This window comes from Phocoena sinus, chromosome 14 (assembly GCF_008692025.1).
Source record: "Phocoena sinus isolate mPhoSin1 chromosome 14, mPhoSin1.pri, whole genome shotgun sequence".
Lineage (NCBI taxonomy): Eukaryota > Metazoa > Chordata > Mammalia > Artiodactyla > Phocoenidae > Phocoena > Phocoena sinus.
Genome location: NC_045776.1, coordinates 31,307,748 through 31,324,842, shown reverse-complemented (window position 1 = coordinate 31,324,842; position 17,095 = coordinate 31,307,748). Strand labels below are relative to the sequence as shown.

Sequence of the window (17,095 nt, the reverse complement as noted above, 5' to 3'; positions counted from 1 at the left end):
ATTGATAAACATAAAACGTTGATGTACCTCAGGATATAATGTTGAATGAAAAAAGCCATTCTCCAAAGGATACATACTAGATGATTTCAGGTACATAATAAATCAAAAAGTAAACAATCAAAAAGTAAAATAATTGTAAAGGTGGAGAATGTACTATGGACCAGTGGTTTCTAGGAGGTAGGGGTTGGGATAGATAGGGGATGGATGTAGCTGTAAGGAGCAAAGTGAGGGAATATTATGGTAATGGTACAGTTGAATATCTTGATTGTGTTGGTGTATGCAAGCTATATATGTAATAGAACTGCATGTAATTATACACACTTGCATGAATGAGTATGTGTATAACTGGTGAAGTTTAATAAGCTCTATGAATTGAACCAATGTTATTTTTTTCATTTTTGATATCATTTTACAGCTTTATAATTTGTTAATATTGAGGATGCTAAGGGAAGTGTACATGGGACTTTTACACATTTCTTCACAACTTCCTTTGCCTCTATAATTATTTCATATTTTGAAATATGAAAGTTTTAAAACAGGATGGATTATGTGGTTTCCTAAACATGTGGTGAGATAAAGTTTAAAAGTTTCCAAAATGCAAATAGCAAGTTTCCCTCTTTCACAGTATTTGTAATTAAACCTAGATCATTCTTTTGGATTTATAGGATTACCTTGGTCTCTAAGATATCTGTACCTATATACATAACTGTGTGTGTGCATGTGTATGTGCACACACACACACACACACACACACACACACTGATTTATTGCGAATATCCAGAAGCCTAACCGAGAACTTAAGAAAATTCTCACAAATGTGAGTTTGGGTTGGCCAGGATACCTAGGAAAGCACATGGAAAGCTGAAATCTTGGATAGAATAATACAAAATTTAAAACTTTACTTCAGTATTTATTTCCTTTTGTGCAGCTGTTTTAAATGATTGGCTTAAAAAATCATAAGATATCTATTCTGAGCAATTTTGTAACCTTGGATTTCATTTCAAGGAACTAGCAATATTCTCCATACAGCTTTTTCCCCCCTCTTTTCCTTAAAAAGAAGTAAGCTTATTTCTATAAGCTTTCACTGACTTATCAATTTGATAAATGTAGTCAATGATCCATGAAAACCAAACAATACAGTATAATATTTAAATAAGGAAGGGAAGCAAGCAGTTATGTTAATTCAAACTGAGCAGATACAATCTCTACTCCAATGAAACATAAAACTGCCAAATAAAAATCCATTTAGTGATAGGTGCACACTATATACAGAGCAATTTAGATTTTTATAACACATTGATTTAATCTATAATATATTTTCACTGTTGGTTTTACATAGGCACTAATTAATTTTATTTTAAAAATATTTTTATATTTTAAATATGTGTGTGCACATGTGGGGGGGTGTTTATTTATTTTTCTTTCTTCTAGGTCTCATATATTTTGTTCAAGACCTTTGAACTATTTGTAGGGTCTAGGCTTTCTTACAGGACCCTAAAGGATAAAATTACCGTTTATGTCCATTCATCTATGTGATACTGTAACTTTGGCATGGTTCAGAACCACCCAGAGAATTTGTTAAAATAGATTGTTGTGCCTATCTCCAGGTTTTCTGGTTTAGTAGAACTATGCTGGAACTTGAGAATTTGTTTTTAACAAAGTTTCCAGGTGATACTGATTCTTCTGGTTTGTGCACCACACCGAGAACTACAGGTCTCATCCATAGTGAGTTTGTTGGTACATGGGAAAATTAGCTTAACTTTTCTGGAATGGTCAATTTTTTTTGTCTTTCTCGTATATCTCCAGATTACACAGGTTTACTTAATTAATGAACTAAAGAAAACAATGATTTATACAGGGTTCTATTTTTCAGAATTCAGTTACTTCAAAATTGTTACTGTATGTTTCACAGCTGAAAATTAGAAAAAAATAATTTCAAAATTGATTTTACAAAATCCATGCATTGACGTCTCTACACTGTGGTCATCACAAATTCCCTGAGCCTTCAGTCAGGATTAATTAACTCTTTCTTTTCACCAAATTCTTATACTTTTGGTTTGCTAGTTTATAACTTGCAAAATAGCAGATCAGAACACGGTAATAACCAAAGACTATTGCAACAATTCAGGTGAGGGACGAGGATGGTAGTACCTAATATTTATTGAGTTCCTACTTTGTGCCGAACCCTATGTATGCTAGATAATCTACTGACAGAATCTCATCTACCCCACCTGATCACCTATGAAATAGATATTAATATCTCCATTTTATAGAAGCAGACACTGAGACACATTTTAGAGTACATGATATTTATTAGGGATCAACACTCACGAAAGGAAGGAGAAGGAAACTGGATTAGGAAGAGGGAAAGGTTGAACCTCAAGGCAAGACTGACAAAGTTCTTGACAAATAAGTGAAGGGATCTGGAGCAAGATTTGCTTTTCCCAGTGACCCACATTGGGCTGCAATGACTGGACATTTATGCCCACACCACACTGGAAATGAGTTTCCCTCAGGAAGGCTATGACCTCAGGCAAGGAGGCTTTGTACTTTGTGTAGCTGAGGCTGATCCTGAAGTATTTGACGGCTGGAAGTTGTCTACTGATTATACCTCCTACCTTTGTGCTATGCAGGAAGTACTTCTTTGAAGGGGAATACGGGTGTCCATCTTGTGTCTACCACTGATATTTCCAAGAACACAGCAATTGTCTCAGTAAAGGCTGAAACTCGAGGACTATCTATACAATACATTTTGTTACTTTCTAAAATATATTTACCAAATATATTTCTTAACCTTGTCTTGAGAGTCCATGATGGACACACACTGTATAATGTGATAATACAATGATGATCTCAAGTGCCACTGAAGGATGTAGTATAGCTCATCCATACATGGAAGGTCACCAAACCTCTACTGTAGTTTGTCACCTGTCATCCTGTCTGTGTGCTTCATGAGTGTGGAATCTGTGAATAGTTAATGCTACTCTTTTCACTAAAGTTACCATCATTCCTCATCCTGATGGCTAAATCTCTTAACTGGTCTTCCTGTTTCCATTCTTACCCCACCCCAATACCTAGCCTGACAATGAAAAATGTATTCATGCTACAACTCTGCTCAAATGACTTAAATAATTTCCCTTCACATGTATGTAGGACATTTAGGTTGCTTCCTTGCCCTGGCTATTGTAAATAGTGCTTCCATGAACACTGGTGTGCATGTGTTTTTTTTTGAATTACGGTTTTCTCTGGATATATGCCCAATAGTGGAAGTGTTGGGTCATATGGTAGTTCTATTTTTAGTTTTCTAAGGAATCTCCATACTGTTTTCCATAGTGTCTGTATCAATTTACATTCCCACCAACAGTGTATGAGGGTTCCCTTTTCTCCACACCCTCTCTAGCATTTATTGTTTGTAGATTTTCTGATGATGGCCATTCTGACCAGTGTGAGGTGATACCTCATTGTAGTTTTGATTTGCATTTCTCTAATAATTAGTGATGTTGAACATCTTTTCATGTGTTTGTTGGCCATCTGTATGTCTTTGGAGAAATGTCTATTTAGGTCTTCTGCCCATTTTTTGATTGTGTTCTTTGCTTTTTTTTTTATTGAGCTGTATGAGTTGCTTGTATAGTTTGGAGATTAATCCTTTGTCAGTTGCTCAATTTGCAAATATTTTCTCCCAATCTGAGGGTTGTCTTTTCATCTTGTTTATGGTTTCCTTTGTTGTGCAACAGCTTTTAAGTTTTATTCATTTCTTTACTACACTCTGAAGCTGCCACCACTCTGGAAAGATAAGTAGATGCTTGATATAACTCTAAATAGAAGGTATTTTTCTTAGTACAAGAATTCATGATTCCCACAGCCTTCATATGCCCCTCTCAGTAAAGTAATGGAACTACTTTCATTAGATAGCTCACTGATGAATAAATAGAGTATTTCAGGATCCCAAGCAGCATTCAGGCTGTGGAAAGCAGAGTTTCAGGACCTCAAGCTGAGTATTAAACTGCAATTAGACTGGCAGCCCTGAGGGATCTGTCTCGGTCTATCTTCAGGATAAAACAGTTTGTAGTCTGTTACTGATGTAAAACTTTTCTAATCCAGCTCCCAAATCTCTGAAATTCATTCTGTTCATAGCACCATTTTTACTTTGCACAGTTGGTTAGGATTTTCCAAAAAAAAAAAAAAAAAAACCCAGGAATTATCTCCTTTTACTCTCCAGTATGACAGTTGAAGATATTGTAAATACAGACAAAGCCAGTGGAAGCTGAGGGACTTAATGTCTGGGAATTTTAAAAAGGCTTTAGAGTAGTCTATATGGAATCTGGACAAAATTGTTCAACTGATTAGAAAAAAATTTTTTTGTTTGTTTGTTTGTTTGTTTGTTTTTGCGGTACATGGACCCCTCACTGCTGCAACCTCTCCCGCTGTGGAGCACAGGCTCCAGAAGCGCAGGCTCAGCAGCCATGGCCCACGGGCCCAGCCGCCCCGCGGCATGCGGGATCCTCCCGTACCGGGGCACAAACCCGCGTCCCCTGCATCGGCAGGCAGACCCCCAACCACTGTGCTACCAGGGAAGCCCAGAAAATAGTATATTTGAGTATTTTTGAAACTCATTTTCTTTCTTTTATTTTTCCTCACACTCTTCCTCCCCAACTTCTGGCTATTACTCATTTGTCCAGGTACTGGAGCTCCTCACTCCACATCCAAAGAGTTATCATTCTGATCCTTCGTGATCCATCTTGCCAATGAAATACAATTGCTTATGTTCCATTCTCTGAGAAGTATGCTAAGATTCAGAAGCTGATATTAAAAAAAATCATGAAAATAATAATAGCTTAGAGGCCAACAGTCTCACATAGTGAGATTTCAAATGAGAATACAGTGGGTATTGTCTCTCAACTGTAACGAGCTGTGTGACCTTGAGCAAGTTACTGAAAGTATTAAAGCTCAGTGGACTCATAGATAAATAGGTATCATAAAAGAGCCTACTCATGAGCTTCCGGTAATGAATAAATACAATGATGTGTGTTAAGTGTCTGGCACAGAGCCTTGCAAATAGTAAATGCATCATCAGCATCATCAGTGTCAAAATGAATATTGCTCACAGATAAAATACTAGACTTTAAATACAATATTTTAGCTCAAAGAGGTGAATGATAATTTAAAAAAATCAGGCACTAAAACTTGTTTATTTTTCTTGGAAGAAAGGGACTTGTGGTTCACAAAAATGCATTAAGAATGCAGAAACCTATACTAAACAAACGTGATAAGAAACAACTTTCATCAGCAGCATTCTTTTTTTTTTCAATGCCTTTCAGTGTAGGCAGGAGGAAGAAGAGCTGCCAAGTGATAATCCTACTTCTCTGCCTCTCAGCACTTAACAAAAGCACCAGCATGATTTCCTTCCATACCTTGAGAGTTAACATTATTACTCTTGAAATCTTCACAAAATTCCTTTGAGTTATAGATGACTCAGGTGTCAGCATTTTTGTTTTTGCTCTTGTTTTAGATGAAAAACAAAAAACAGTGACCTAACTTTAAATACTGATGTAATAAAAGGAGTACATGTGATCTGGATTTTAGTCTTAATTTTGTCACTAACAACAATAATTTATCTCAATTTCTATCAATATATTCACTTCTCAAATATCCTCATCTATCAAATGTTTGCCTTACAACTACACAGGACAGTTATATGATTAAAATAAAGTGTGAATTGAAAGCATTTTGAAAAGAAAAAAAGAAACATGGTACAATTACAGGAATAATTATTTCCATCACAAACACCACAACCAGAAGTCAAATTTGCATATCAACACTTCATTATTGGAGAGGTTGGTACATGAGCAGTTTTTAGAAGATCGTAATTTGAGTTTTCATGTTTTGGGCACTTTCTGTGTCTATCTTGCTTTTATATAAAAGGAAAAGTTTGTCAAATCCACTAAATTACTCAGCTTAATGTCTTTTATGTTATTTCTTTCAGTGGCATTTGTAACGCTTGTGATTCACATCACTGCTAATGTGAAATTACCCAGGCAAAGATAGGGGTCCTGTTGAATATTCCTTTGTGAGATGCAGAGAACCACCTTTGAGCAGAAAGCAGAAGCAGGGACAGGAGGGTGAGAGGGAAGCACATGTCCGCCAGCATTGGAATCATGGAGAGCAATCATTCTAGAGAGAATCTGATTAACTTCTACCTGAAGAAGTTTCCCTAATATTCTCAAATTCACTGGCTTTCTCAGAGTTACTTATAGTTCTCTTGACTGGCATCCAGATAAAAGTTTATGTTTTCTAGGAATTCTGAGAAGTGAAACAAGATTGGTCATGTGATCACTGACAGTCACACACATCTCAGGATGCTCTCTTATGCCACTTTCCAGAAGTCCTGAAAAACACTAAAGTGTCCCCACTTTTCAGAGGAGTATCTGAAGGGTTTACCACTAGATCTATACCTCTCTTCTTCCTCTCTGTCAAGTATTTGAGAATAGATTCATATTTAGCTGCTGAGATAAACTTGAATTCCTAACCCATAATAATGTAACCATATCTAATTAAACATGGCAGAAAGGTAAAAACAAAGCAAGGCAGCAGAACAGGTGCAGAGGAAAATAAATGGTATAACTCCTGAAAAATATTTAGCTGCCACTTTAAGATGCTTTAATTTTAAGTGAAATATACAAAAATGCATTGCACTAAATCATAGGAATATGTTTCTGTGTTAAGCATAAATTTATAAACTTTGGCTCTTATATGAGATCTTTTCACTTTAAGAAAACTTAAAATGCATTAGATACAAAAATTAAAATGTATAAAACACTTAACATAGAAGAAAACTATTTGTTTTAGTGAAGATTCTTACCTTAGCAAAAGGTTTTATTAACAGGATAGCTTGAGCAGTCTGAAAATAAATCATTAGCTGGAATAACATAAATTATTAAAATCCAGTTCAAATTTAAGGTCAGGGAAAGTAAAGATGTAGTATCTCAAATTATAAACTACTTGATTTAGAGAACTTGATTTAGAAAAATTTGATTTCTATGCAACATCTCAGTAACGCAACTTTGTACAAGTAACAGCAATGGAATTTTGAGATGATTTGCCTTATCGCTGAATTAGGTTTTTGTCTTTTAGTCTCGTAAGGAGTACTAAGGACAACTGAAGTATTGCTACATTGCAGAGATCTCAGAGACAAGGCAATCATAGTTTGTCCTTCTGGTAGTCTGATCAGATGAGAATAAACTATAATGAACTACATGAAATCTAATAATGGATCACAGTTTAAACCAAGCATGGTTTCTGGATAATCAATTTTGTTTGTTTGGAGAAATTGTGAGACTGTGAGGATCACAGTGATACAGCAGAGGAGCTTGAAGCAGATTGATGGTATATAGGAGTCATTTCTTATTCAACTTGAGAAAGAGTTGTTCTGATTCTGGAAAGTGGGAAGGGTCCTATTTTATTATCCATTGCTGCATGAAAAATCACTCCTAACCATGGTGTTTTAAATAATTCAGTTTTATTTGTCCATGATTCCGTGTGTCAGAAATCTAGACAAGGCTCAGCTGGGAGATTTTAATGACCCTTATGGATTGACTAAGATATCTTATGAGATTACAGTCAGATGGCAGCTGGTACTAGAACATGCAGAATGGCTTTTCCCACCTATGTGGTGCCTTGGCAGGGACAGACGTGAGGCTGGATGGTGCTTTGTCCTCATGGCTCTCTTCAATGTTTAGATTGGTCCTTGTTGCATAGTGTCTGGACCTCAAGAACAAGAATTTCAAGTGGCAAAGGCAGAACCTGAATAACTCTGTTTCTTTATTGTTTTTTCAATTTTCACAGCTTACACTCGATTTACAGTTATTACAAAATTTTGGCTATATTCCCCATGTTGTTCAATGCATCCTTGTAGCCTACCTTACACAGAATAGCTTGTAGCTCCTGCTTCCCCAATAGTGCGCCTCCCTCCTCATCCCACTGGTAACTGGAACTTTGTTTGCTATATTTGTGAGTCTGCTTGTTTGCTGTATTCATGAGTTTGTTGTATTTTTACACTCCACAAATAAGGGATATAATATAGTATTTCTCTTTCTCTGTCATCACTTGTCATAATGTCCTCCAGGTTCATCAATGTTGCTGCAAATGGCACAATTTTGTTCCTTTCTATGGCTGAGTAGTATTCCATTGTATATATACACCACATCTTCTTTATCCATTCATCTGTTGTTGAACAACTTAGGTTGCTTCCATATCTTGGCAATTGTAAATAATGCTGCTATGAACATTGGGGTGCATGTATCTTTTCAAATTAGTATACTTTTTTTTTTTTTTGGATAGATACACAGAAGTGGAATTGCTGGCTCATATGCTAGTTCTATTTTCAGTTTTCTGAGAAAACTCCATACTGTTTTCTACAGTGCCTGCACCAACTTACATTCCCAAAAACAGTGCATGAGGGTTCCCTTTTCTCCAAAGTCTTGCCAACATTTGTTATTTGCTGTCTTTTTTATGATAATCATTCTGGCAGGTGTGAGGTCATATGTCATTGTGGTTTTGATTTGTATTTCCCCAATGATTAGTGATGTCAAGCATGTTTTCATATGCCTGTTAACCATCAGCATTTTCTCTTTTGAAAAATGTCTATTCAGTTCTTCTGCCCATTCTTTAAACAAGTTGCTGTTTTTTTAATATTGAGTTGTATGAGCTGTTTATATATGTTGGATATTAATCCCTTATCATTCATAACATTTGCAATTTTTTTCTCTCATTCATAGGTTGTCTTTTCATTTTGTTGATAGCTTCCTTTGCTGAGGGAAAGAGGTTAAGTTTAATTAGGTTCCATTTTTTTATCTTTGCTTTTATTTCCTTTACTTTAGGAGAAAGATCAAAAAATTATTGCTTTGATTTATGTCAAACAGTGTTCTGCCTATGTTTTGTTCTAGTAGTTTTATATGTTCAGTCTTAATTTGAGTTTTTAATCCATTTTGAGTTTATTTTTGTATGTGTTAGATAAACTTCTAATTTAATTCTTTTACATGTAGCTGTCCAGTTTTCCCAGCACCACTTACTGAAGAGACTGTTCTTTTTCCACTGTATATGCTTGCCTTCTTTGTCATAGATTGACCATAAGTGCATGGGTTTGTTTCTGGGCTCTCTAACCTGTTCCATTGATTTGAACTATGTGTCTTTTTTTGTGTCAGTACCATACTGTTTTAATTACTGTATATTTGTAGCATAGTCTGAGGTCAGGGAGTGTAATTCCTTCAGCTCTGTTCTTCTTTCTCAAGATTGTTTTTGCTATTTGGGGCTTTTGGTTTCCATACAAATTATAAAATTATTATTTCTGGTTCCATGAAGAATACCTTTGGTGTTTTGATAGGGATTGCCTTGAATCTGTAGATTGCCTGAGTAATACAGTTATTTTAACCATATTGATTTTTTGAGCCAAGAACACATTATATCTTTCCATCTGTTAGGTCATCATCAATTTCATTCAGTGATATCAGTGGCTTACAGTTGTTTTGAGTATAGGTGTTTTGCCTACTTAGGTGGGTTTTTTCCTAGGTACTTTATTATTTTTGATGTGATGGTAAATGGGATTGTTTCCTTAATTTCTCTTTCTGATAGTTTGTTGTTACAATACAGAAATGCAACCAGTTTCTGTATATTAATTTTGTATCCTGCAAATTTACTGAATTCATTGATGAGCTCTAGTATTTTTCTAGTGACCTCTTTAGGATTTTCTATATATAGTATCATGTCATCTGCCAACAGTGCCAGTTTTACTTCTTTCTTTCCAATCTGGATTATTTTTTTTTGTTTGTTTTTCTTCTCTGATTGCTGTGGGCAGATCTTCCAAAACTATGTTGAGTAAAAGTGGTGAGAGTGGACATCCTTGTCTTGTTCCTGATCTTAGAGGTAAATCTTTTAGCTTTTCACCATTGAGTATGATGTTAGCTGTGAGTTTGTCACATATAACCTTTATTATGTTGAGGTAGATACCCTCTATGCCCACTGTCTGGAGAGTATTCATCACAAATGGATGTTGAATTTTATCAAAAGCTTCTTCTGCATCTATTGAAATGATTATATGGTTTTTTATTTATTTTTTTTTTGTGTGTGTGTGTTACACAGGCCTCTCACTGTTGCGGCCTCTCCCGCTGCGGAGCACAGGCTCCGGACGCGCAGGCTCAGCGGCCATGGCTCACGGGCCCAGCCGCTCCGCGGCATGTGGGATCTTCCCGGACCGGGTCACGAACCCACGTCCCCTTCATCGGCAGGCGGACTCTCAACCACTGTGCCACCAGGGAAGCCCGATTATATGGTTTTTATTCTTCAATTTTTTTAATGTGGTGTATCAAACTGATTGATTTGTGGATATTGGAAAATTCCTAGGATAAATCCCACTTGATCATGGTGTATGATCCTTTTAATGTATTGTTGGATCCAGTTTGTTAATATTTTGTTAAGGATTTTTGCATCTAGCTTCATCAGTGATATTGGCCTGTAATTTTCTTTTTTGTGTGGTGTCTTTGTCTGGTTTGGGTATCAGAGTTATGCTGGCTTCATTGAGTTTGGAAGTGTTCCTTCCTCTGCAATTTTTTGGAAGAGTTTGAGTAGGTGTTAACTCTTTTCAAAATGCTTGGTAGAATTCACCTGTGAAGCCAAAATGAATCCATTTACATTTAAGGTCTGGAACTTTTGTTGGTTGGGAGTTTTAAAATTACTGATTCAACTTCTGCTCATATTTTCCATTTCTTCTGGTAATTGGTCTGCTTGTATTTTCCATTTCTTCCTGCTTCAGTCTTGGGAGATTGCACATTTCTAAGAATTTGTCCATTTCTTCTGGATTGTCCATTACATTGGTATGTAGTAATTCAGAGTAGTCTCTTATGATCTTTTGTATTTCTGTGGTGTCAGTTGTAACTGTCCCTTTTTCATTTCTGATGTTATTGTTTTGGGCTCTCTCCTCTTTTTCTTGATGAGTCTGGCTAAATTTTGTTTATCTTCTCAAAGAACCAGCTCTGAGTTTATTTGATCTTTTCTGTTGCTTTTTCAGTCTCTGTTTTATTTATTCCTCCTCTGTTCTTTATGATTCCTTTCCTTCTACTAATAATGGGTTTTGTTTGTTCTTTTTTCTCTAGTTGCTTTAGGTGTAAAATTTGGTTGTTTTCCTTGATATTTTCTTGTTTTCTGAGCTAAGCTTGTATTGCTAACTATTTCCCTCTTAGTGTAGTGTTTTTGCTGCATTCAATAGGTTTTGGCTGTTGTGCTTACCTTTTTATTTGCCTCTAAGTAATTTTTTTAAAATTTCCTCTTTGATTTCTTCAATGATTAATTGATTGTTTAGTAGCATATTGTTTAGCCTCTATGAGTTTGTATTTTTTGCAGTTTTTTTCTTGTAGTTGATTTCTACTTTTATAACACTGTGGTTAAAAAAAAAAAGACTCTTGATATGACTTCAGTTTTCTTAAAATATCAAGGCTTTTTTTTGTGGCCCAGCATGTGGTCTATCAGGGAGAATGTTCCACGTGTATGTGAGAAGAATGTGTATTCTGCTGTTTTCAGGTGGAATGCTCTATAAATATCAATTAAGTCTATTTGGTCTAATATGTCATTTAAAGCCTGTGTTTCATTATTGATTTTCTGTATGGATGATCTGTCCATTGATAAAAGTGGAGTGTTAAAGTCTCCCACTATTACTGTGTTACTGTGAATTTCTCCTTTTATGTCTCTTAACATTTGCCTTGTATACTGAGGTGCCCCTATGTTGGGTGCATATATTTTTACAATTGTTATGTTTTCTTCTTGGATTGATCCCTTGATCACTATGTAGTATTTCTCTTTGTCTTGTAACAGTCTTCATTTTAAGATCTTTTTTTTTTTCTGATATAAGTACTGCTACTCTGGATTTTTAAAATTTCTATTTGCATGGAATATCTTTTTCCATCCCCTCATTTTCAATTTGTATGTGTCTCTAGATTTGAAGTCAGTGTCTTTTAGACAGCATATATACGGGTCTTGTTTTTACAACCATTCATCCAATCTGTACCTTTTGGATGGGGCATCTAATCCATTTACATTTAAGGTAATTATCAATATGTATGTTCTTACTGCCATTTTGTTACTTGTTTTGGATTTGTTTTTGTAGACCTCTTTTCCTCTTTCTTTGTCCCCTTCTCTTGTGATTTGATGACTATTTTTAGTGTTGTGTTGGAATTTTTATTTTTTGTGTGTATATCTATTATAGATTTTTGGTTTGTAGTTACTATGAGATTTTTGTATAGCAGTCTATATATATATATATATATATATATATATACACATAATTAAGTTGCTGATGTCTTATTTTTAAATGCATTTTAAAAGCCCTCTATTTGTACTCTCCTCCCCTATGATTACTGTTCTTTATATTATATTTTATATCTATTGCTTTGTTTATCCCCTAACCGTGGAAATAGATGATTTTAATACTTTTGTCTTTAAACCTCCCTACTAGCTTTGTGTGTGGATAAGTTCCTACCTTTATTGCTTGTTTGCCTTTACTGATGAGATTTTTTCATTTCATAACATTCTTGTTTTTCACTGTAACATTTTCTTTTTCACCTAAAGAAATTTCTTTAACATTTGTTGTAAAGCTGTCTTGGTGGTTCTGAACAATTTTAGCTTTTGCTTGTCTGTAAAGCTTTGGTTTCTCATCAAATCTGAATGGAATCCTTGCTGGGTGAGGTATTCTTGGTTGTAGGTTTTTCCCTTTCATCACTTTAAATATGTCATGACACGCCCTTCTGGCCTGCAGAGTTTCTGTTGAGAAAACAGCCAATAGTCTTATGGGAACTCCCTTGAATGCTATTTGTTGCTTTTCCTGTGCTGCTTTTGATATTCTCTCTTTATCTTTAATTTTTGTCATTTTGATTATAATGTGTCTTGATGTGTTCCTCTTTGGGTTAATACTGTATGGGACTCTCTGTATTTCCTGGACTTGGGTGACTGTTTCCTTTCCCAGGTTAAGGAAGTTTTCAGCTTCTAAGTCTTCAAAGATTTTCTCAGGCATTTTTTCTCTCTCTTCTCCATCTGGGACCCCAATAATGTGAATATTAGTGCACTTGATATTGTCCCAGAGATCTCGTAAACTGTTCTCACTTAACTCTTAAGGTTCAGCCTCAAAAGTTATAGAGCATAAGTTCTACTACACTCTGCTGCTCAAAACAAATCATAGGGCCAGCCCACATCCAAGAGGATGGGAGAAACAGACTGTGCCTCTTGATGGGGGAGTGATAAGGACACTGAAAAGTAGTATGCGGAATAAGGTATATTGTGGTGACTAACAAAATTTATCACAGTTCTTCAAAGACTTCTTAGAAAACTTGTGTATAATATTTATTTCTTATAACTCTCAATATAAACCTCAAAAAGCAACCATACTTGATCCTATGTATTCTCAGAGGAAAAGACAGACACTAACAGGTAAAATTGACACTCACCTGATGAAAGTCTGTCAGATCAAGTTTGTTATCCACCAGGACCAAGGGGATATCATAGGTGTGACTGACCTGAAAAATGAGCCCTTTAAACTTGGCAGCCTCCTGGAATGACTGATGGTCAGTGACAGAGTACAAGATGGTGAATCCCTCACCACCTCACATGTACTACTCCCACATGGTTGTGAATTCTGCCTGCAGGAAAAGAGTAAAATTATTATGTAATTTAAAACAATGACATGAACACATAATATTAACAACACAAAAGGTTAAAAGTAGACAAATTAGGAGACTAAGTAGTTTGGGTAGAAATTTTCTAAAAGTATATTTATAGGTTTTGCATATAGAAGAGCCATGTGAGGTCTAAACAAACCATTATGAAATCTGAATGTTTTAAACTGCTCAAAGTGTTGATCTTTAATCACAGAAGATTTGATTTAAGAGATATTAGGGGAGATATGTTAAAAAGCAAATTTACTCATGAACTCTTGGTGATTATTTATAGACTATATACTTCTAATGACCTAATTTTAGGAAAAGAAATCTAAATTTGTACACTCCAAACATTAAAACCTAGAGGAACTAACTAAATTTCTCCTCAAAAATATGAAAACAGGGCTTCCCTGGTGGCGCAGTGGTTGAGAGTCCGCCTGCCGGCACAGGGGACACGGGTTCGTGCCCTGGTCCAAGAAGATCCCACATGCCGCGGAGCGGCTGGGCCCGTGAGCCATGGCCACTGAGCCTGCGCATCCGGAGGCTGTGCTCCACAGCGGGAGAGGCCACAACAGTGAGAGGCCCGCGTACCAACAAAAAAAAAAAAAGAAAAAGAAAACAAACTAGAGCTTTACTTTATCCTTGTGAATGGAGGAAGTTATTAACATAAATACTCCCTAACCCAGAGATATATTTGGGTATTCTTAGATCTGTCTCCCTAAGAGGCATAAACAGAGAGATCTTAATCGCTGAGTCACGGGTCCATTTCTACATTCTGTTGACTCTTCCATCCTCTCTTTGCAGAGGAGGACAGGAGCTCCCTCCCCAATGTACCAATATCCCAACCTGGGAGACATTGCTGTATCAGTTTTTATATTGCCTCCCACCTAAACTATATTGCTTGGCAACTGAAAATTCAATATTTGGCTTGACTTGTGATATGAAACAGTTATTTTACTCTGAAATATATGTTTTCATTCACTATTATTCTGAACCTCTTGCTAAAAACACAAAGGTAAATTAGACACTTGCAATGGGAAATATAAAACTTGGACTCTAGTTGTGGAACAAGCCATGCTAAATAATAAAAGAACAACATGAGACCATATTGTGAAACAAACAAACAAACAAAAGCTGATCAGAGTAAATGTCAATTTGATTGAACATGGCTTGCCTTTTAAAGGATAGCAGCATTTACATAGACCCAGAAATTCTGGAAAACTGAGGTGCTTACAAGTCTAGAGAAAGTAATAAAGTTAATAAGGTCCTGAGTTAGTTGTTGAATCTCTCAAAGTTTTTTTCAGTCAGTATGGAACAAATGCAAACAGTATCACTGAATTCAGCCAATCATTTCAAAACTGTAAGAATGAGCCAAGAGAGAGAGCCAGCTAATGTAGAGCTGGTTTGAATAATTCATATTCTCTGACCCTCACTATTTCAATTTATTAAATACTAAATTTTACTTTAACTCAATCATAAATTTTAATATGTGAGTGAAACAAACTAACATGGGAGAAAAAAATCCTACTGGACCCAGTTTCTTCATCTCAAAAACAAGGTTAGATTATAAAATGTCTGAGGTCCCTCATACTTTTGACATTCTTTAATTTTGAAAACCCTATGCCTCAATCAGAATCCTACAGTTGATATGGATCAACTAAAGAAGCATGGATTGAAATAGCTAACTGATATTTCCCAAACTTTTAATTACTTTTTCATATAGAAATGATAGAATCATCATAGAAATATATGGAATCTTTCAGAAAATATAAATAGATTTGTTGTATCAGTTGTATATGGTTTAAGTCATAATAAAAGTGCAAACTAAACTGGAAAAGATATATTTTACAATTTACTGTTCAGTCTAATTGTCAATTATTATTTTAAACATTAAACTTATTTTTAATCATCTAGTGTTTATTAAAAAATAATAAATGCACATTGCAAAATGTTTAAATTGTACAAGTATATAAAATTAATTTAGTTTTCTTTCCACCTCAAACTCCTAGTTTTTTTCCCAAATGTATGAGTTAATATTTTCTTTCCTTAGAGAAGCAGTCTATGTATACACAGCCAGAGACATACATTTCACCTTTATACACCTCTTTATACTAAAATAGGAACATAATATACCTAAGTTTTACTTTAAATCTTAATTAAGCCTTAAGAAACTTAATATACCTTGAATATAATATATTTAATGTAACATAGAATTGTTCCATTTAAGCATACACAAGTGTTGCTTATTATTTTCCCTGGTTGCATCATAATTCCTTTTATGCATATACTATATTTTATTTAAGTAGTTGTCAATAAACAGGCATCTAGATATCCTCCTTTTATTCCTATTACAAACAATGCAACAATGTATATTTTTAGAAACCCACGTTTCACAAATTTATGTATACCTGGGAAGCAGTACTGCTAGATCAAAGAGAACATATATTTTTACTTTTGAGAAATATTGTCAATTTCACCACTAAGGACATTGTACCAATAACACCAGCATGATACAAAAATGTCTATTTCCCCTCATTCTTATCAATGCCACTTACCATCAAAGTTTTCTATCTTTTATAGATTTTAGGGTAAAAAGAGTACCTTGTTTCTTTAATCTGTATTTATTTATGAGCTATATTGAACATTTTTTTATGTTTATTGTCCATTTACAAATTCTCTTCTAGATATGGATTCAATTTTGTTGTAAGAAACAAAATATTTTTTGATTTTGAATTAGGATTTTTTTTTTAATTTGGACTGGAGAAGTTTCTTTATATGTGAAACAAAAGAAAAGAACAGTAAATTTGATTATTTCAACAATACCTACACCATAGACATAAGACTAAAAATTTTAAAGAGCCCAACATCCTGTTAGGAAGACAGGCAAAGTACATAAAGGAGAAATTCACAAAGAATAACACTGAATGAATGGATGAGTGAATATCCAATAGTGCTGGTTAACCAATCTCAAAGTCACATATATGTCATTTAAAAAATAGATATAGTAGACCTCACATCTGACCTGAATTTTCGTCTCCAGGTATGAGGTTCTAGCATTGTAGTCTTTTACCAAGCTCCTTGGTTGATTTTGCTTTGCACATGTATGTAAGGGTACAAAACTTTGCATTTATATTCAAAAGTCGTCTATATAATCTGAAAGCACAGAATCTGGAAGACATAGTACACAGCTTCTAGGTCTGTTACTCACCTGAGTGTATCTTCTAACAAATTAAACCCTCAGCACCTCAATTTCCTCTTTGTCAAAGAGAAATTAGGACACACACTTAACCTGTCTTACAAAGCTGTAGAAAGGATCTAATGAGCAAAGAGAAGTGAAAATGTTTTGATAAATTTTTAAAATACAAATTAAGCCTATTATCTCTGGTACAAATCCTGCAGAA

At 35.0% G+C, this 17,095-nt stretch overlaps 1 protein-coding gene across 1 annotated transcript in view; it reads right to left on the bottom strand.

Moving 5' to 3' along the window:
* RIT2 (Ras like without CAAX 2) overlaps nt 1-17,095 on the bottom strand; it is a gene marked incomplete at its 3' end in the record, with an annotated part of 597,419 nt that overhangs the window by 252,995 nt on the left and 327,329 nt on the right. The window contains 1 exon segment of the mRNA XM_032603705.1: nt 13,485-13,676. Within this exon segment, the coding sequence (XP_032459596.1) occupies nt 13,485-13,676 (192 nt within the window).